Source organism: Nuphar pumila, chromosome 14, assembly GCF_984573655.1.
Source record: "Nuphar pumila chromosome 14, dmNupPumi1.hap1.1, whole genome shotgun sequence".
NCBI lineage: Eukaryota > Viridiplantae > Streptophyta > Magnoliopsida > Nymphaeales > Nymphaeaceae > Nuphar > Nuphar pumila.
Genome location: NC_143262.1, coordinates 91,881,910 through 91,905,281, shown reverse-complemented (window position 1 = coordinate 91,905,281; position 23,372 = coordinate 91,881,910). Strand labels below are relative to the sequence as shown.

The 23,372-nt window shown below is 35.6% G+C and overlaps 1 protein-coding gene across 5 annotated transcripts; it reads right to left on the bottom strand.

Annotated features, from left to right (window-relative positions):
- Window positions 1-2,030: 2,030 nt before the first annotated feature.
- Window positions 2,031-23,239, bottom strand: NRPE7 (RNA polymerase Rpb7-like, N-terminal domain-containing protein). 5 transcript variants are annotated; one of them, XM_089987235.1, is made up of 3 exons: window positions 22,479-23,202; window positions 21,540-21,645; window positions 2,031-2,806 (listed from the first exon to the last, which is right to left on the bottom strand). In XM_089987235.1, the coding sequence occupies exon 3, from the start codon at window positions 2,794-2,796 to the stop codon at window positions 2,269-2,271; it is 528 nt and encodes a 175-aa protein (XP_089843361.1). In that variant the 5' UTR covers window positions 2,797-2,806; window positions 21,540-21,645; window positions 22,479-23,202; the 3' UTR covers window positions 2,031-2,268. The 5 variants fall into 5 exon arrangements, 2 of the variants coding, with proteins under 2 accessions (XP_089843361.1, XP_089843362.1); XR_016427623.1 differs by lacking the exon at window positions 2,031-2,806 and adding an exon at window positions 19,012-19,282 and having other exon boundaries at window positions 22,479-23,239; XR_016427625.1 differs by lacking the exon at window positions 2,031-2,806 and adding an exon at window positions 19,012-19,251 and having other exon boundaries at window positions 22,479-23,239.
- Between the last annotated feature and the right edge of the window lie 133 nt (window positions 23,240-23,372).

Genomic DNA, 23,372 nt, shown 5'->3' with positions numbered 1-23,372 from the left:
GACCGCCTACAGAATAGCATTGTCACCGTAGTATGCACAGATACACAACGTATTTAAAGTGTCAATGCTTAGAAAATACATTCACAACTTTTCTCACGTCATTCAACATGAAGACATTGAGATTCAAGAAGATATGACGGTGGAAGAAAGACCTGTAGAAATCGTAGACTGTCGAAACTAAGTGCTTAGAACGAAGGTCATTTCACTTGTTAAGGTGAAATGGCAACATCATGGGATCGATGATTGCACTTGGGAGCCCGAATCCAACATGCAGGATAAGTATCCTGAGTTGTTCACTTAGTACTCTTAACAGAATTTCGCGGACGAAATTCTTTTAAAGGGATAATAATATTAGAGTCGCAAATTTTCAATATCTTTCTGAATAAATTCATGAGGCATTTCCAAGTGAAAATAGCAAGTGGAATGACAACATCATTAAGTGAACCCTAAACCCTAATCCCTAAAAACCCTAAACCCTAAAAACCCTCAAAACCCAAAACCTTAAAAAAACTATACCCTAAACTCTAAAACCCTAAAATCCTAAACCCTAGAACCCAGAACCCTAAACCCTAAACACTAAACACTAAACCTTAAAACCTAAAACCTAAAACCCTAAACCCTACAACCCTACAACCCTAAACACCTAAAACCCTAAAACCCTAAACCCTGAAACCCTAAACCCTGAAACCCTAAACTCTGAAACCCTGCAACCCAAAAACCCTGAAACCCTAAGCCCGAAACTCTGAAACCCCATAAAACATAAAACATAAATCATAAAACCATAAAACCCTAAAACATAAACCCTAAACCCCTAAAACCCTAAAACCCTAAACCTTAAACTTTGAAACCCTAAAGCTTGAAATCCTCAAACCCCCAAACACCAAACCCTGAACCCCTAAAACCCCGAAATCCTAAAGCCCCTAAGGCCTAAAACCCTAAACCCTAAACCCTAAAACCCTTAAACTGTAATATCCTAAAACCCTAAAACCCTAAACCCTAAACCCTAAACTCTGAAACCCTAAACCCTGAAATCCTAAACCCTGAATCCCTGAAACCCAAACCTCAAACCCTAAACCACTGAAACCCTAAAACCCTAAACCCCTAAGCCCTAAACCGAAAACCCTCAAACCCTAAACCCTAAAATCCTAAACCCCTAAACCCTAATACACTAATACACTAATACATTAAAACCTAAACGATAAACCCAAAACCCTAAAACATAAACCCCTAAACCCCCCTAAACCAAAAAACCAAAAAACCAAAAAACCAAAAACCTTAAAACCCTAAACCCTTAAACAATAAAACCCAAAACCCCAAAACCATAAACCCTAAAACCCAAAACCCCAAGCCCCATAAACCCTAAACCCTAAAACCCTGAACCCTAAACCCAGGGAGAGGAATGCACCATAGGGAGAGGTTACTTGAGGAAGACGGAGGTGCATCGCCTACGAGACCATCGGCGTTGCATGGCCAAAAAATGAGTGAAAGAGAAGAGGACAAGCTTGAAGAAGACGAGAGAGAGGGACGGCATCATGGGTTCTCCGACGAGGATCTTCGGCGAGTGCATAGGGGAGAAGGCATGTCGAGTAACGTCGGGTGCCCGACAAGGTCGACGGAGAGGAAGGCAGCGAGAGGGCCAAAAAGAGCAGGTAGGGGGAAAGCGGGGGTCACTCACAAGGGGAGAGGTGGCCAAAAAAGGGGTGTCGGCCGGGGTAAGGTGCCAAGAGAGGGGGCATCGGGCAAGGTCGCCAGAGAGGGAGGGGCACAGGTGGGAGAAGAGGGAGCTGCAGCAGGAGGGGTTTTCCCTTTTCTTAAAAGGGAGACTCCTCCCTGTGTTCTTATAAAGAATATGGTGGGAGGGGGTTTAGGGTTGACCCGGGTCTGGATCCAGATCCAACCCAGGTCTGATACAATTTTTTTTTTCGAAAAAAACGTGGGTTTTACACACAATCCTGCAGCTTTTTGTAGCAGGCACTGTGAGAGGTGGTCATCCAAGAGTAGAGCAGTATCACTCGAGAGAGGAAATAATCTTTCATAGACAACACAGCAGAGCTAAAAATTCACTCATAAATAAAGCATGGGAATGTTTTAACAGGGCGTTTGGTCAGATACATATACAGGGCACAAAAGTTAGCAAAAGAGAGATTGTGATGTTCAAACCGAAGCTTTTAACAACCCACAAAATAAAAGGTCTTCATATCAAACTCTAACAGGGTGTATACAACGTGAATCAGTTCCAGAACAAAACATGAAAACATACTTGCCTCTTCAAGAGATGGGCCCCAGGTAATCACCCTCCAAACTAGCCAACATCTGAAACTCCTTCTCTACTTCCATCCATCTAACCCCAAGTACTCTGAACCGGATTGTTCCTTGTTTCTCAAGCTTCAAATTATCATTGTTGATGAAGATTGGGTTCTCACCCGGAACAAACCGGAAATCCTTCAGCATCTTCTGAGCAAGAAGAATCTTCTCGACCGGGCCGCATTTCAGCATCACGCCATGCTTCAGTATCCGGTCAGCAACACCTTGCAATATCTCACCTTTGAGAGGTTTGAAGGTAAGACAGTCGAAAACAACGGCAAAAACTGCTTCACCAGTCATATCCCTTACTCTCCCATGCCCCCATCTCTTCAGTTTAGTCACTGCAATAAAGTAGCCATGCTCCCTGCTGGCGTGCATATCTGCTATGTCTTCCAGCAGTCGTATGATAATGGCCCGCTGAAGTAGTACACCTGTATACAGCTGGTCTGCAGGGACTACTACATTCCTCTGCATTTCAACCTCCAAAAACATTTTGGTTGACCTGTGCAGAACCATTGAAATTGAGGTCAATTTGTTTTAAACCTTCTGGAGGGAAGAATCTGATTCATAAGTGATGTGGACAGTTTTTAGGCCTTGGAAGAAAAGAACAGGGTAATCGATATCATATCTATGAGGTCAGCACCATGGTTAACATAAACTTCTACCTACCCTAGGGAGCTCACTTCCTGGGAAGCCACTTAGAAGCTGGAAGGTAGGTGCCTACACAGTTGATACACTGTTTTTCAAAAAGGAAATCATAGTTAACCTATTTTAATTAAATTGATGCATAAACCACAATGACTGTATTTTTGCAAGTAATTTTTCTTTGTTAAATTCCAAAGCATTTTAGGTTATTAATTAAAAAAATCCAAGCAAAGATGTACACTATTATGTACTCATGTATTAATGTTTGTCCACAGTTTGTTGCTTGCTAGTTATTTCGGTATTAATATACAATGATTTTTTCTTGGATTTAGGATGTTCATAACAAAATTTTGTCTTTATACTTTTACATTTTCTTTATAGACATTTACATTTGATATATGTAGAATAGAATGAATTTTTAATCATATAGTCAAAAAATAAGAGTAATAACCATGGAAGCTATACATCTTCTTAGACAACTTATTGAAAGATATAGAGAGAGGAACAAAGATTTGCATATGGTTTTTATTGATTTAGAAAAGGCATACGATAGAGTACCTAGGGACGTTCTTTGGTGGACAATGATGAAGAAAGGTGTTTCTCTCAAGTACATTAGTATAATTAAAGATATGTATGAAGGAGTAGTAACCAATGTCCGCACTTGTGGAGGGGTGACAACCAATTTTCCGATAACGGTTGGGTTACATCAAGGATCTGCTTTAAGCCCTTTCCTATTTGCGATAGTGATGGATGAGCTTACGAGATCAATTCAAGAAAATGTACCGTGGTGTATGTTGTTTGCTGATGATATTGTTTTGATTGATGAGTCTAGAGCTGGGGTTAATGCTAAGTTAGAATTATGGAGACAGACATTGGAAGCTAGAGGTTTTAAGTTGAGTAAGAGTAAGACGGAATATATGGAATGTCGGTTTAGTAAGCAACGAAGTAGTGATGGGAGTGTAGTGAAGCTCGGTGAGCAAGAAATACCGGTGAATGATTATTTCAAATATTTGGGATCCATCATTCAAAAGTATGGAGAAATTGATGGGGATATAAATCATAGGATAAAGGTTGGGTGGATGAAATGGAAAAGTGCAACTAGAGTGCTGTGCGATCGTAGAATGCCATTGCGGTTGAAGGGAAAGTTTTATAAGACGACTATTAGACCCGCTTTACTATATGGTTCGGAATGTTGGGCTGCCAAGAGACATCATATTCAAAAAATGAGTGTAGCTGAGATGCGGATGCTTAGATGGATGTGTGGAAATACAATAAAAGATAAGATTCGGAACGAGGAGATACGTAAGAAGGTAGGTGTTGCACCCATTGAAAATAAGATGCGAGAGAATCGTTTACGGTGGTTTGGACATATTCGGCGAAGGCCTAATGATGCTCCAGTTAGAAGGTTGGAGAAATGGGAAAATATATTAGTTAAAAGAGGTCGGGGTAGGCCTAGGAAGACTTGGATGGAGATGATAGGAAAAGATATGAATGCTTTGAACCTCACCGAGGACATGGCATTGGATAGAAATGATTGGAGGAAAAGGATTCATGTGGAAGACCCCAAATGAATTTCTTTTTTGGTTCATATCGCTGACCCCAATGGTTTTGGGATGAAGGCGTAGTTGTAGTTGTTGTTGTTGTTGTAGTCAAAAAATAAGAAGGATTTTGGACCCATGAACATTATAGTAGCACTTAGATGCAATAGTAATAGCATATAGTGTAACAACTTTGAATCTTTTTATTTATGGATATTAAAGAACTTTAATTTATTTCTTAAATGCCAGGTAGTCATTCTGTAGTCTTGCATCACATGGGCCTAAAAAAGCGTTTGTTTCTCACTTCTGCTACCTGAATTGCTTCATGATTCAGTTTTCTCTTTGGCAACCTTGGTCAATACTCAACACATAGGTATACTAATGTAATTATTTAAAAACAAAGCTAACTAATGACAAGAAAAATAATCATCAAATATAGACTTCCAATGAAGAGCCATCACAGTCCAACTCTTGTTTGCAAACCTATATGTAGTAAACCGATGAGTCAAATTAGGCTCCTAAGTTCAAACTTCAGAGTATATAAATATACATTTCAGCCTATGTAATAGATCAATATGCAACTACAGGATGTCCTTTCTCAATGCTTTATCATGAGTTCCATATGATTTAAGAATTAATCAGCACATTTCCCGACCTTTAAATCATATATATATAAAGTAAAATAAAAATGAAAAAGTGAAACCAAGTCAGGTGCCCAGTCGATGGATCCCTAGAAAAAATAGTCAGAGACTAGGTGGAACTAGACAGACTAGTCAGCACCCTAATTAAAAAGTAAAAATATATATACAAAAATATGCAAATACAACAACAACTACGCCTTCATCCCAAAAATATATATACAAACATGACATATAGTATGCTTTAACATAAACATGATAAATAACCAGACTTGCATTTAGCTTTTCATAGAAGCATGATATATATATAGAGAGAGTAATGGATCGGTGCTAAACCCATTCCGTGACGCCCCAAAATTTAAAACCAAAAAATTTACCAAAAAAATTCTTTAAATATTGGCAGCAAAAAACAATTTAATATTGAGTCCAGTTTTGAAAATTTTGAAAGAGCCACAGGAGTGAAATAAGCAGTGTTGTGAAAAGCGTTGAGGCGTAGCGAGGCGCTCCACCAAAATCTGAGGCGAGGCATAAGCCTCGAGGCACAAAGCGTAAGCCTCAAAAAAAAAATTTTTGTAACTTAAAAAAACTATAAAAATGATCTAAAATTATAAATAAATAAGAAATGCTTTATTGATGAAGCAACAACCAATAAAAAATAAAAAATCTCAAATAAATACAGAAAAAATATGAGATTAACATGTAAAAGTAACATTAAAAAAATAACAATCGGCAGCTCCACGATATAAACGGCTTAGCAATCGGCCAAGGCCCCTACCATATCTTGTTAATGACTAAAATCTAACATAGTGAATGATATCAACAACAGTTTTTTCCTCATAACAAGTATATTAATAATCTACTTTCAAAAATCTTCAGTTTGTCAGTAAAGTGAGCAGAAATTTTAATATGTTTGGCAACAGTGAACCCCGAAAAACATCTCAAAGTTTGATAAGCAACATAACCATCTTACCATTTATGGATTGAAAAAAATAGTAGCCTAATGCCCAATCTTTTTAAAACATTATGAGTTCTAATACTCTGGAAGATAAGACAATATTGGTATGCTTTATTAATAACAGGTGCTAAATATTGAGTCAAACAACTAAAATTGCTTGTGTCGTGGAAGTAGAAGGCAGTTTTAAGTCTTAGCAATTTAGTTTAACACAGTTGAACAAGAGATGGTAGTGATTAAAAAATTACAATCTTCCAAGGCCCCTACCTGGCAAGGACCACCATCGGCAGGAACCAAGGGCCCTGCCTGCCGGAATAAATCGCACGGCAAGGGGCGTGCCCCTGCCTGCTGGAGAGAGGGAGGCAGACATGAAGGAAAAAGAATGAAGGGGGAATATTCTGGGTTTGTTTCTCACACATGAAATGGTGCCCAGGTCCCGGGAATATTCTGGGTTTGTTTCTCACACATGAAATGGTGCCCTTAGTTATGCAGAGTGCAACCCTAGTTGAAAGGATTTAGACCTAATGCAGAGCCAATGTCGCCTATAAGAATTAATCAAAACCAGAAAACTACTCCACTACCAGTTCTTACCCAAATATTCAATATCCAAACAGCAAGAGAAAAATAAAAGATGTATTCCCAAACAGCACCTATCAAATGGAAGATCATGAAAAGGAAACTTGTTACCCATTGCAAAACTCCCCTAGGATAACAATTGGAGACCCCCTTAATCAAACACCACAGATCTAATCTCCAAGTGCAAAAACTAGATGGCAGAAAACAAAGAAGAACCTTTCAGAATCCATTTGTTTTAAAAAGAATGGGAAAAGACGGCTGCAAGGGTTTTGACTACGGTAATCTCAACCATGCAGGACCTAAGGTGCCGACGACCATGCTACCACATAGCACGCACCCTAAGGGATTTGGCCACCATGGTTACGAGAGAGAGAAGAAGAAGAATAAAGGGAAGAATGAAAGGAAGAAAGAGGAGAAGGCAGTGGAAGGACAAATTGTTAGAAAGTGACTTTGAATACATTAGGTTCAATAATGAACCCATACACATGCACACGAAGTGCGAATATACCCACTCAATGGAACAACACAAGCACATCATGTGCTAATACATAAACCCATAAAAGGGGTAAATATGACTTAAAGTCATAAGTTGAATATTATTGAGGAAAAAGGAAGAAGAGGGTAAAAACCCTATACAATGGAGCATAAGCTCCTACAAGGAGTACCAAATACAAAGGGGAGAGCCCCTATATATACACTCTCAAAGGGACCACTTTGGGGGCTCCCAAAGGAGACGTTGGAGAGCCCCCAACGGTCACATTTGTGACCGTTGGGGGCTCCCAACGTCTCTATTGGGAGGCCCCCAATGTGGTACAAAAACCGAAAATAAAAAAAACAAAAATAAAAGAAATTACAATGCATATTCCAATTGGAATATGCGTAAAATGACAAATTACAGAAATACCCTTAAGGGTATTTTAGGAAGAGAAAATATATATATTTATATATATAAATAGAGATACGTATACATATATATATGTATACGTATCTTTATATATATATATATGTACATTTAAGGATTATATTTCAACATACATATATGTGTATGAGTACACATATTTTAACACCCCCCCTCAAGCTTTGCGTGTGGGAAACGAAAAGATTGAAAAAAGAGTTAAGACTGCAAGAGGCTTCGGTAAGGATGCTATTGAATCTTGTAAATGTCTTCATCCAATTGCCTTCTAATGGTGAACTCATTTCCCGATCCATCCAGGGTACTTTTTATCCTATCTCCAAGGTCCTGTGGAATAACATCAAAGAAACAAGTAAAACATATCTTTGCACTTTACTCAAATGGAACATTTCTAACAAGCTTAATTGAAACCATATCGGATGACACATCCGCAAAACAATGGTGCAAAAATATAACTTATGCATAGAAATTTGAAGCACATGATAGGATAATTATTTTAGCATGAAAAGTAAATTTAGAAAACCAAAGTTTCAAAATCATACATCATGTTAAAGAGTGAACGGAAGCAAATTATGCGGAAATGAATTGCAAGAATGCATAATGCATTCATAAGGTCCAACATTGGACAAACATAACCCCATAATGGGGAATAACACAATGGTCCCCTAAGGGACACCACAGTAAGCCTACGAAGAGGCATAAGTTACATATGCTTTATTGAATGAGATCCTAAAAGGTCATAAAGAGCATATGCATATATTATCATGAAATGAATTAATACTTAAAAAAATCATTAATGAACATGCTTCAAACATGTAATGAAGTGTCAAACAAGAGAAACGAAGTCTCCAAGCAAACTTTAGACAAAATAAACACAAAGAGTTCACAAGGTTTTAAATCCATTTACGAGGCAAAACGAAGAGTGTTATTTGAGTAGAGAATCTTACCCATTTAGGAAAATCTCACTCAATTGACAAAAAACACATTTTGCATACAAAAGTGGCCAAAAAACCATAAGCACTTAATATATAGATTAAATGTCAAAAAATCAACTTGATTTTAAAAATATGCATATCAAAAATATAATTCACTTGAATATCTTAAAACACAAGTCATGAATGAAATTTTGCAAATTTCAACAATAGTTCATCCATTATAAACAACTACCTCATTAGTCCTCCAAAACTCATAAATCAAGTGTATAAGCTACTAGATTAAGAATAAAAAAAATGTCATTAAAGGTCAAAGACACACACAAAGGTGTGCAAAAGAACCTCTTGTCTACATATAATAATACTTGAAATAAGTGCATCTACGACAAGAACAAGAGAATACACGCCAACATGGACCAAAAGCATCTCTTGTCTACGTAAAAATACACTCAAAACCAAGTATGTTCAGCTACTAGAACAAGAGTAACAAGTCAACCATGGGCTAAAACACAATACATCTCTTGTCTACATAAGATGGCACTTGAAATGAGTGAAGTAAGCCAACCATGGGCATTCATCTCAGCGAGTAGAACAAGAACACAAACGCCAACATGGACTAAAATCACACACCATGGTGTGAATCAACGTGCCTTGTCTACATAAAATAACACTCAAGACAAGTGTGTTCAGCAACTAGACCAAAAGAGCAAAAGCCAACAAAGGGCTACCAACACACGAAGGTGTAATAAAATTCTTGTCTACATATGATGACACTTAGATAAGGGGCATAAAAGGAGAAGACTTTTGAGGCAATAAAACTTGTAATGACAAACATATAAATAAAACCTTGAAACAATATTCTTCAAAAAGAATACTCATAACAATATCATTTTGAAATAAATGTGTGAATATACACACACCAAGAACACTTGTGCACAAAAGCACAAAACATAAATGTGCAAATGCACTCATATGATTCATAAACAATAAAAGGTTGGGCAATAATCCCCAAAACCTTGATTTTAATATACCTTAAAACATTTAAGGTTTTAAACACCATCACATTTACATATAAATGAGAGCATCCATTAGATCAATGGCCAAAAGAGAAAAAATGAGTGACACACTCATAATTAGAGATCATATAACAAATCATTTTAGAGTCCCAAGATGCCCATAACTCACCTCAACAACCATCTATAATATGGCAAGTGGACAATCTATAATGATATAACACGAGGTGCCCATAACTCACCTCAACAAACATCTCTAATAAAACAATAATAAGGCCAAACAAATGATGCATTAAATAACATGTGATGGACAAATATAAATGCCACAAAAAGGCAATAAACCCTTTAGGAATCATTTTTCAAAGAAAAGAGGAAAAAAATTGAATCAAAGGTCCAATATAATCAATCACAATAATATGCTTTATAACAACAATTTTGCATAAATCTGAATTATGCTTAAGCTTCAAAAGAAGTCATTTATACAAAAAAGACTTATTATGCAACTAACACAATTTATGAAATATTAAGCAACATCATGCGTAAGAACCGATTTGGAATAATCAAAAAGTCAAAAACAAGCCTCAACTATGATAGATATAAAGTGCAATTAAATGCACACCAAATGATAATAGATACACTTTTATGCAATGCAAGATTTTTAAATGACAATAATCTTGAATGAGCAAATAACAAACTTAGGCCAATATAAGCATTTATAAAGATGGTGAAGTTTGAAAATCTTATGAAATCCACTAATGTAACTTAAAAAATGATGCTTAGAACCAATCTTCTCACAACAACCATGAAATCTTCATAAAAGAGTATATACTGACAAGAAGATTATAAGGACCGAAAGGCTCCTTAAAGAGAGCTCAAAAAACACACAAAATTCTCAAAGAAGGGGGAAACTCCACTAAAGTGGGAGAAATCCCAACAAAGAAGAATAATAGATTTATTAAAAAACCTTATGATAAAGTAAGATTGTACTATGGCATAAATCTATAAAATTAAACATTTATCGAGGAAAAATTCAAAACTCTTAAGTTTTATCAAAAAACATGACTTAATAGATTATTACCAACTCCTAATGCAATAAGTAGGCAACAAACATTAGTGAAGACCATAAATTTTATAATGAGACAAGCTCTTTAAATCAAATTGAAAAATCTTTTAAGAGTATAAAGATGCAAAGAAAATCACCATATTCCATAAGACCATTTTAAAACTTAATTCAACCGGAAAAAAAACTTCTTAATTAAATGTTGCTCATATAAAAAGGACACATTAGGAAAGTGAATCAAAACTTATTAAGGAATTTTTCATATATGTCAAGCATTTTTCAAAAAAAACTACACCTCACAAACATTTTAATCTTAACATACCTTTCTTTAAAGACTTACCATTCATGTAAAAGGTATTCTTATAAACAAAGTTAGGTTTAAAATATAAATTCAAAGCTCCAATGGTCATAAATTTTTACCGACTCATTAAAGCAAGTTTTGCGCAATCATATATCTAATTTTTCGCCAAACAAGTTATCATTTAAAAATTTTCAAAGAAAAACATACGAAAAAGTATGTATACGAAAAAGATTCAATAGAGTATCAAGTAACTCAAATTTTTATAAAAAGACATAATGACAAAGAGTACACATAAAAAAGAACATATTAAATTCTTCATACAATACTTAAAGAAATAGAATGCATACCGAATAACTTTAAAAAAGAAAAGAGAGAGAAATGAATACTTCACCATTTTTCTTTAAAAATTTCTTGAATACCACGCTTCTCGATGCACCAAATAGCAACTCGATCTCAACCGAGCTCTGATACCATGTTAGAAAGTGACTTTGAATACATTAGGTTCAATAATGAACCCATACACATGCACACGAAGTGCGAATATACCCACTCAATGGAACAACACAAGCACATCATGTGCTAATACATAAACTCATAAAAGGGGTAAATATGACTTAAAGTCATAAGTTGAATATTATTGAGGAAAAAGGAAGAAGAGGGTAAAAACCCTATACAATGGAGCATAAGCTCCTACAAGGAGTACCAAATACAAAGGGGAGAGCCCCTATATATACACTCTCAAAGGGACCACCTTGGGGGCTCCCAAAGGAGACGTTGGAGAGCCCCCAACGGTCACATTTGTGACCGTTGGGGGCTCCCAACGTCTCTATTGGGAGGCCCCCAATGTGGTACAAAAACCGAAAATAAAAAAAACAAAAATAAAAGAAATTACAATGCATATTCCAATTGGAATATGCGTAAAATGACAAATTACAGAAATACCCTTGAGGGTATTTTAGGAAGAGAAAATATATATATTTATATATATATAAATAGAGATATGTATACATATATATATATATATATATATGTATACGTATCTTTATATATATATATATATATATATATATATATATATGTACATTTAAGGATTATATTTCAACATACATATATGTGTATGAGTACACATATTTTAACACAAATCTGCTAAAAACTTGCCACAATGACAATAGGAAGTACCACATATCCCATCGGACAATAAGGAGATTACATAACCATATACATTAGACAGACAACTTTTAATTTATTTGTTTTTTCTCTGTTAAACACATCAACATTGTTTGTAAAATGTAGACAAGTCATGAGAGCAGCACGGAAAACCAACCGTCCACCAGTACCAAATTAGAATGCTAATAATATGGCTGCCACCGGGCATCAAATAACAAAAGATATATGGGTCCCAAAATCACTAATATGAAATGTTTTAAGCTTTATCATTTGTACCATCACCCAAAAAGAAAATCTCCACAAACATTACAAGATTACAGTGTCAACATCGTGTAATCCAAGTGTTCTCTATCGAGCCAAAATCACAGAAAGTAAATTGTGCAATAAAAATGTCACGACGGAATAAAAAAGAGAACAAACAACTCACCTGATGTCTGAATGAGCAATGAGGGTCAAGGCAATTTCCTTCTTTTGATGTGGTGTTGTTACATGAGACAAAGATCACTAGCAATCAGTCTGAGATTTTGGAAAGAGACTTGTCAGGCTATGAGTTTTTGGTAATTTTGATTCCCCAGGCCTAAACAGAATGTTGTATCTTATCCAACTAACTTTGCATTTAAATATTTATCACATTTTGCTAAAGGGGGATGATCAAATCATGGAAAGATCACCCCCCAGATTGGATCCCAACGAGGGATGATACACAGCCAATGTAATTTTTTGTCATCAATGAAATCTGGTAGGGGTCTGCCTAACCCCAACTTGTCATTCAAAAAAAAAAATGAACCAGCAATCCCTGGGATTCAACTGGGTGCCCACGTTACGCCGATACTCACATCGACTACCCTGTGAACACCCCACATACAGATTCATCAGATCGACACAAAAATTTAAAACAAATAATGTCTTCTCATCTACGAGAACATTCTCAACAAAATGATTTGCTTTCTTGGGAAACAAGAGAGAGAGAAGGTTGGCCCTTCTCTGGCCGGACATCGCCACAGCAAAAAGGCCTCAGAGAGACCTCTTCCGGCCTGAACCAGAGAGGGGGGAATCACGCTAGAGAATGGCCTTAGACCCTTCTCTAGTCGGATATGGTCGGCGGGAAAACAAAGAGTCGATTGAAGAAATTGGGATGCTTACCGAGTAGATGAAGAAGAGGAAGAACGAAGGAAAACGACGCTCTGATTCAGACAAAACTTAATTTCCTTCCCCCTTCTCATAGTGAGAGGGGCAAATCGCAAGGTTTTTAATCTTTGAAGAAGATGTCATGATCGAATATTGCGTTTGAAAAGAAGCGTAGATAAAAATTGATGCTACGTGCTTAGCAAATATATAATTCAACAATACACTATCCATCAATCCCAAACAATACTCAGCGATTCAAATCTTGACTCATAGGAGTTGATTTTCTAATGAGTTGGACGTCGTGTTCTGCTAAAAAATGTATTCATAAAATGATGGTATTACTCAAAGTCTAAAGAATATAGCAATATTATTCTTCTACTTAACAACGGGTTGTAAGTGAATTTGATGATTTTACATTTTCATTAGTGACTAAAGCATTTCATATACGTGCATCAACAAGATTTACAAATGGTCTTCTTACTCGCATCTAGTGGTTACTATTACCAAACTGCTTTGATACCATTTATAACACCATCAAAATTTTAGCCTTAATTATTGTTCAAATATTAAAATTTTGAGACCAAATTTTTTTATAAGTATATATAAATCAAATCTTATAATGCGAAAACGATTTTAAAAAATGGTTAAGCCCTTGGGCGATGTTACACTAAGGATAACAATCAAATCAAAATGTACGGAAAATACGCATTTCGTACAATATAAGACTGAAATATGAAGAGTTTTAATTTGATTTCAAATTAGAGTATAAAAACAATAGGCCAGTCTTTACATGATCAAGTACTTAAAAAGAAAAGATCATGTCTACCAAGATCACAAGGTAAGAGTGGACCTTTAAAGATGCAGCTCGACCAGTCCTTCGCTCCAACTACTCATCATACTTTACTTACATTACCTGACCCCCATAAAAAGGGGTCAGACTCGCTAAAGTCTGGTAAAGCAACTCAAACTAAAACTTAAAAAAAACGTATCAAGCATTTAAAGATAAAGACATGATATATTATTCATCAATCATCAAGTGATAGACAAGAGAACAATGTCCTATGAGTCATTCATTTGAAGCATTTAAACATAAAGCATTTCAATACATAATATTATATTCAACATTAACTCACATAACAAAGCATAATCTATATACATTCAAGTCATACAAGTCATCGCATAAATATATATATAAGACATTCATATCATTGCATCATTTTCATATGCATTGATAATTCTTATAAGCAATAAGTCAAATCACATTTGAGCATTCTAGCGTGAAACACATGCCCATACCTTCTAAATAATTTAGTTATATATTCATGATACACATCAATCATGATACATAGGTGTGATACATTCACTCAGACAATCATAATGCAATCATTTACAATAAAACTATATAGGTGTGATGTATCATTCACCTAGTAAGTCAAAACTAGTCATTTGTAGGTGTGATGTTTCATTAACCTATACGCTAACATAAACGTCACAATCATAACCTCATATCAAAATCTAAAATCAATAAAGATTTGATTCTCACATCTGAGTTCAGTATATAATCATGCTACAATAGAAAAGTCAAGTTTATAAATTCATAATTGGCTATCTCAATCAAATCAGAAGAACGTCACAATTCATCATATAAATATTTACACGATCCACGTCGGATCGCCAGGTCTGGAAAATGTACAACCTCACAAGGAGTTACCGCTTAAGACAGATGGTCTGCCTGGTCTTGGACAATGCACTTTCTCACAGAAAAATACCGTCTTCGCGAGTTATCCGCTCTTGAACAATGCACTTCCTCAAAGAGACTTACCGCTCTAGCCGAATTACCTGATATGGTCATGCACATCCTCACAAAGAATCCTTTGGGAACATTTCCACAACGGGTAACATATCCAATGAAAATTATTGTAATATATGCATCAATACAATTGACCACTATACTATTAATATATATTTATATATATATATACACACTATGTGTGAGACACGTTATGCATGAAATGCTTGCTTTGCATATTGATTCATATGGTGAAACAATGCATATATGACTTGAATCTTGTGTGCATAACTTGAACTACGTAGGAGTTACGTATGTTAAGGTTTTGTTCAAGTATACATACATAGAACTCATGTTTTGTTTACGCATGCTTCGAGGTTCAATTTATGAAATGCAATGTTCTTTATGGTGATGATATGATGCGTAGGATAATACGCTTTTATATGATAGGATTTAAATATCACGTAATATGAAATTATGAATGTATGCGATAAATGTTTAAGTTCAATAGTAAACTATGGTTCATAAAACTTATTGGTTAAATGTATGATTTTATGATTTAAGTGTCATATGAAGTGATGTATGATATGATGCATATTAATTATATACATGCTTGAGCTCGTGTTGGTGGCTATCGACCCTGAGAGTGGCCAATTGTATTGATGAATGTATCACAATAGTTTTTGCTTGATATGGTAACCGTTGAGGAATTGTTCTCAAAGGATTCTCTGTGAGGGTGTGCATGATTAGATCAAGTAATCTGGTTAGAGCGGTAAGTCTCTGTGAGGAAGTACATTGTCCAAGAGCGGGTAGCACGTGAAGACGGTATATTTCTATGAGGAAGTGAATTGTCTCATACAAGGCAGACCATCCGTCTAGAGCAGTAACTCCTTGTGAGGTTGTACATTTCTCAGACTTGGCGATCCAGTGTGGATCTTGTGAATATTTATATGATTAAATGAAATGTTATGATGAATTTGGATGATCTTTTGAGTTGATTGAGATAGTCAATTATGAATCTATAGATTTGGCTTTTTTGTTATAACATTATTATATATTGAACTCAGATGTATGAATCATATCTTTATTGATTTTAGATATTTATACAAGGTTATGATTGTGACGCTTATGTTAGCGTATAGGTGAATGACGCATCATGTCTATAAATGACTAGTTTTGACTTACTAGGTCAATGATACATCACGCCTACGTAGTTTCATTGCAAATAATTGCATTATGATTGTCTGAGCGAATATATCACACATATGTATCATGATTGATGTGTATCATGAATATCTAACTAAATTAATTACAAGGTATGTGTGTGTGTTTCACGTTGGAATGGTCAAATATGATTTGACTAATTGTTTATAAAAATTATGAATGCATATCAAAATAATGCAATGATTTGAATGTCTTATATATATATATATACATACGATGACTTGTATGACATAAATACATATAAATTATGCTTTATAATGTGAGTTAAGGTTGAATAGAATATTAAGTGATGAAATGCTCGAGGGTCCACTCTTACCTTGCGATCTTGGTAGACATGATATTTTTGTTTTAAGTACTTGATCGTGTAGAGACTGAACTATTATTTTTATACTCTGATTTGAAATAAAATTGAAACTCTTCATATTTCACTCTTATATTGTACGGGGTTTGAAATGTGTATATCTCGTATATTTTTATTTGATTGTTATCTTCAGTGTAACCCCACCCAAAGTCTTAACTGTTTTTTAAAATCATTTATGCATTATAAGATCTGATTTACTTATACTTATCAAAAAAATTTGGTCTTAAAATTTCAATATTTGAATAATAATTAAGGTTAAAATTTTAGAAGCGTTACAAATGGTATCAAAGCAGTTTGGTAACAATGACCACAATATGCGGGTAAGACGACCTTCGCAAGTATGGTATCCGTTTATAAATCTTGTTGATGCACATATATGAAATGTGTCGATATTAAATATGAAAAACTTGTATCTATGTGATTTGAAATGTTGTTGATGTGAACCTAGAAATATGCCTAGAATTCATATTTATTGTGTGATCTTTTTTTCACCAGATGGTTTTGGTACGAAGAGTCAATCACCTGATGTACTCTCACCTCTTTGAATGATTATATAGATTTCGATGATGCAATTTCTTTTAAGAGGGGTAGAATGTAAAACCTGTAATTTTTTGATATTATTAATAAATAAATAAATCAACTTTATCTTTGAGTTAAAAATATGTTTCTATCATTTAAAGTTCATTCATTGGTGTTTAAATGCTTAATTACTCATTTCTAGCTAACAATGATAAAATTGATATTTTTAAAACTATTTTAGATATTTAACAATCAATTATATTACTTCTGATCAAAAATATATTTTAAAGAGTTTTGTAAAATATTGGTGTAATATCATTGAATTTTGAAAGTTACTAGATGAATTTAGCAAGTTAAAAATCTTAATTTTTAACCAAGGAATATTTTGGTTATTTTAATCAAAAATACTATTTAAAATATTTGATCTATGTTTTGCAGTTACCCAAGTTTGGTGAGATGGAGATGTTGGTGTATGCATCATTGTTTGAGCGTTTTTACTGATTTTGAAACCCCTCGGTCTTTTGGGTTTCGATTTATTGTTCTTCACATTATTAAAGTAAGTTTCTTTAACTGAACTTGTAGAGAGCATGTTTAGGCACTAATTGCGTAAGCATGATGTTGTGCTAAATACTTCACTTAATTGCAAATACAGGTTATAGGCACACACCGCACGTAGTTATGGATATCTAGGGGTGCTATGGTTGCCTATATATTTAACTGATTTGAGTGCAAGATATACTAAAGGGGTGATACCTATGTTAAGTATCAAAACAGCTATAAGCCAACGTGCATTGAATGCAATTCAAAATGCAAATCGAGTAAATGCTTGTGGTAAGTACGTGATGCAAATGCATCACCCAATAAATTTATTTTTATTGTACGTAACATTTTTCTGTACACACCACTTAGTTGTGGATATCTAGGATTGTTGTGATTATAGTTCGGAAATCATGTTGAGCATGATTTGAATGTGTGAGAATAGAAGTGATTTTCTTGTCGTAGTTCAAAAATCATGCTCGTCATGATTTTAGATAGCAAAATATGGAGTACGTTTGTTGCAGGTACATGTTTGAGCATGCATTTGTGTAAATGAATGTTTATAAATTGATGTGTTTAACATAACCATATTGAATGCTAATGTGAAATAATAATTGTATAATCATGCACGAAAGCACAAGTGATAGAATCATGTTTATAATAAGATTATACAAATACTGTTATGCATGGATTGATACGTCTCGTACTCTCATGAACGAACCATTAAATGTGTGAATGCTATCAATATATATATATATACTATGTATGAGACACATTATGCATGAAATACTTGTTTTGTATATTGATTCATGTGGTGAAACAATGCATATATGACCTGAATCTTGTGTGCCTATATGTTTAACTGATTTGAACATTGGATATACTAAAATGTAATACTTACGCTAAGTATCAAAACAGCTATAAGCCAATGTGCATTAAATACAATGCAACGTGAAATACAACTCGTGTAAATGTTCGGAGTAAGTATGTGGTGCAAATGGATCTCCCAAAAAATTTATTTTTATTGTATGCAACACTTTCTTGCACACACACCACTTCGTTGTGGATATCTAGGTATAACATCCCTCAAAAATCCAACCTTTTACTTTTCCAAACCCAAGATTTTGAGAAAAATTTAAAACTTTTTATTTATATAAACAATTACATAGTTCTCAAAAGTAATATGCCAACAAGTTCATTTATTGTCACATTTCAACTGTTCCAAATACAAGACAGCCCACCTGAGCGCAAGCACGAGTGTATATTAGCCTCCGAGTATTAGATCCAGTACAAAATCATCCATAGACTTAACTTGATTGGGACTATTACTCTAAGGATTACTCACATGTGAAAAAAGAAATGCAGAAGGCAAAATGTATCAAGGTTTAAGATAATTGAGGAGTTACGTAAAAATTTAAAGTTCTAAACCATATGCAAAAACATAAAAGGAATGAAATGACAGAATTTAAAAATGTTCTCATTCCAAAGTATTACACTTTTTTAAATGTAAGGATTCATACAAAAAGTAATATTTACACAAGTTTTTAACCATCTCAAAACTTTTGCCTGATCCCTCCAAGAATCGTAGTAGGTAAGAGTGGAGCCTTCAGCCACGTAGCAACCTGCGTCTCGCTTCAATCCTCCACAAGGTTATCTGAAAATATTGTAGGGCATCAACCACATGCCTGTAGAAAATCAAAACTAAACTTGAATAATGCAATTCAAGTTGAAATGATGCAATCAAGTGTAATTCCCATCATTTTAGAAATGAGAGTCAAGGGAATACACATCGTAGCAAGAACATGATATTCATTCAGATAAACCATCATTAATTTCATGGCATTCATAATTATATCATTTATATGCATGGGGATTCAAATGCATTCACATTTTAATTTATGACATTCAATTTCATATTCATTCATATACTTGATAATCAATTGCATAAATGAATGAAACTAACAGGTTATAGCATACTCCAACGTGAAGCAAAAATGCAATCTATCATTTACTTTCCTTATGCTCAAGAGAAAACATGCTCATGTCCAACTTATGACTAAGGCATGCATTATTTCAAATACATACATGGCATTTATCAGAATATTTATGCACTTTGCATTCAACTATAATAATGGAACAAGTCTTATCTTGACTCTTCATGTGTGCCTCGCACACACAAGCACCTCACGTGCATCACCCAAGCCATTGGCTTGTAACAACAGGTCAAATCATATGACCAAGCGTAAACATATTTTTTTCATTCACATGTAACAAAATTCATATGCAATAATCATGCAAAAATTAAAAGTCTCTACATGTTCATAATATATGATTATGCATATGGAAGTAGTTATCCTGAAAATCTAATTAATTGTTTCTCTTGTTATTCAAATTCATCTGGTACAAAAGATGGTATAGACATCTAAAAACAATCATAGGAGTATTCATTATTCTATGTATTTTTTATTGCCCTCCTATAGCTTAACTGGGTCTTTCCCGAGTGATTCAACCCTGCAATGCAGCAATTTAGAGAACGAAACCATGGTCCCAGGTCTTGGTCTACGCCAAACCAAAATCACCGACGAAAAATCGAGCATGCATCCCTAACTCTGCAGAGCTGTGGTACACCTAGGACTCACTGGTAGACTTATACAACTTCGTGGGACGGGGACAAGAGGCGTCTTCAACATGTCCCACGAGGCATGTACCGCACTTCCCTCTCCCAGGAGGACACGAGATCGGAACGGATCCAGTCATCTTAGAGAGCCCAGCCTTGTTGGTGCCTCAAATGGACCCATGGTCCGAGGTTATCTTCATTATTAAGTCATAGGTCATAGCCAAACATTATTCTCACAAGATAACCCTCTCATGCCCTTATGCATGATTTCACAAGTCTATGTCATCTGCATAACTCAAATTTACATGCTCTCATACATGATGTCACTTGCATAATTCAAATTTACATCCTCTCATGCATGACATCACAATCTATGCCACTTGTATAATTCAAATTTACATGCTCTCATGAATGTTCATAACAAAATTGTATTCATTTCCATGTATGACCCTATCATGTCATGATTTTATATACATGCTCGCATGCATGATTCAATTTTTAACATGGTTGCATGCATGGTTTAATCTCAATCATGCTTAACATAAAATGCAATCACAAGAACTATTATGCATGCATTGATAATTAAATATTTACACGTGTAAAACCGTCACATCATGTTTACACACATCACAAGGATATTTAGAAAGATGAAATCACATTCATCAACACGATACATTCATTTTAAACATGTTTTCATGATACAATTTCACATGGAAGGCATAGTCAATTCAAAAAAAACTTTATGCACGCATGGATACAGTCACATCTAACATGGTAATACAATCAATCATACATTTTACAACAATATCAAACATGTACATGCAGCAAACACACTTCAATATCCCGCTAACTACAACCATGACAAGCATGGTCTCCGAACTACAAAAATAAGATCACTTTTATTTCTATACATTCAAATCATGCTCAGTATGATCTCCGAACTCCAGCAAAGCAGTCCTAGGTATCCACAACTAAGTGAGTGAGTGAGCATAAAAGTGTTGCATCCAATAAGGTAAATAACATGTGATGTGCTTGCATCACTTACTTAGCACGGGTATTTACCCGATTTGCATGCTTTTGCATATGCATTTTTTAATTTCTTATTATTTTCTCTTTGCTTGGTATTTTTAGCCGCATGTGATGCTTATCATAAAGCATCGCGCATATGCTAAGGTACGCACCTACAATGCACAAAAATATAGGCAAATACAATATAATTCTAATATTTCTGCAATGTGTATGTGCTCAATGTACGTGCAACTAACTTTTACATTTCTATCATACAACATGAATTACAACATACAATTTTAGTTTAGGAATCCTACCTTTTTGACGCGACGAAAAGTAAAATGAAGCTCAAAATCCAGAAAATCCAGTGAAACTGCCGCACAATGATCTACTTGACCCTCTCACAAGGAGGGAGTGCTACAACTGTACCCACAACGACAACTTAGCAAACTTCGCTCTCGCATATGAGCGACTAAAACAAAACGAAATTTGGTAACCTGATTAGCGAAGAAAATTGAGTAACGCACTGACAGGTACAAACAAGATTGGACAGCCGTGTGGAGTAACTCCATAGGCTGTACTTTGTCCAAAGCATCACCCCCTGCCATGGCACAAAAATCGAGGCATCCCATTTTGAAAGAAATTTTTTGTATTCCCTTGGGAATACGGACCAAAACAGGGAACACATGCCAAACTAGCAAACACATATGATGCTATAATCATATACACTTAAACTGAAAAGAGGGTCATTATCTAGTGTTCTTGGCATAAACACAGAAACAGAACGTTCAAGTTTTGAGAGCAGCTACTTCATGCAAAAAGCAGAAGGTCGGGACCTTCTCCAGTCCCCACCTCTGCATCACTCCAGTGCATGAACTTCACTAATTATGGCCCTTAACATAAGAAATATAGAAGAAGCAAAAGAACATTTCAACTACGTGGAACACTAAATAACTAAAACCACCTAAACATGGATTTGGAAATATATGTTATCGATAACTGGAAAATCTACAAGTTCGAAAATACAAAGTCAATAAGATCTATACGCACAGAGGATAAAATAATCAGGAAGTGGGGTAATGAACACCCGGCATGAATGAAAAGGTCGAAGCATAAATAATGTTTGGGAGGGTGACGGGGAAATTGTGTTGATCGAGTCATACGCTGAAGATGATCGTAGCAAGAGGGCAAAACACTAGAGTAGTGATTCGAGAAATCAAAATAATAGAAGGAAAAACAAAAGGAAAGGTACTTACCGCGATCACACGCAGAAGAACGAACAACCCCCTCTACCGCAGTGTAGAGGATCAGTATGCAGATGATCAGGGACAGCCGATTGAGGTATTTCGAACGGAGACGGTTCTCGATCCAGGGGAGGCACCTCTGATGGTGCCCTGCGAGAGAGACAGAGAAAGGAGAATCCGGCGAAGGATGGGGCTCGGTTGGATCAGCAGGTGACGGCAGTCCGTCTTTGTCCAGCGATAGGTGCCCGAACAAGAGGGGAATGAAGGTGGCGACGGAATATCCAGCAGCCGGCGACGAGACAGGGCAGTGCTTCCGGTCGGCGCCTGAACGGAGGAAGGGTAAAAGAAAAGGGAAGGGGAAGAATGGAGAAAATAGGAAGAGGATAAGGCTGTGGCGGTCACGGCGGCGGCGCGGGGTGGTCGGCTGTTGGCCGACGTTCGGACGGAGGGGAAAGAGAAACAGGTGAGTAGAGGGTCGGCTGGGGGGTTTGCATGAGACGAAGAAGAGGAAAAGAAGATGGGAAGGAGGTAGAAGAAGATTCGTCAACGAGATGGGGGCCGGCGATGGCGCCTGGCTCCGGCCGATTTCCGAACGGGAAAGGAAAGAGGAGGAGAAGAAGACTCGGGGAGGGAGGCGGCTGCGAATAGTAAAGAGGGAAAAATGAGAAGGGGTAAAAAAAAAACGAAGTCGGTAAGGGTTTTACGGGGTGAGTGGTTTAGGGTTTTATCGGGTCCAGAACGGACCCGGTTCGGCCAGCCACAAAATGGCATCCAAAAATAAATAACATAAATTAAATTGAATTAAAATAAAATAACGAAACTCAAAACAAAAAATGGAAGAAAATCTAACTAAACTTATTTAGCAATTAATAATCTAGTTTTCGACAAAATTTGTGTTCTAAAACA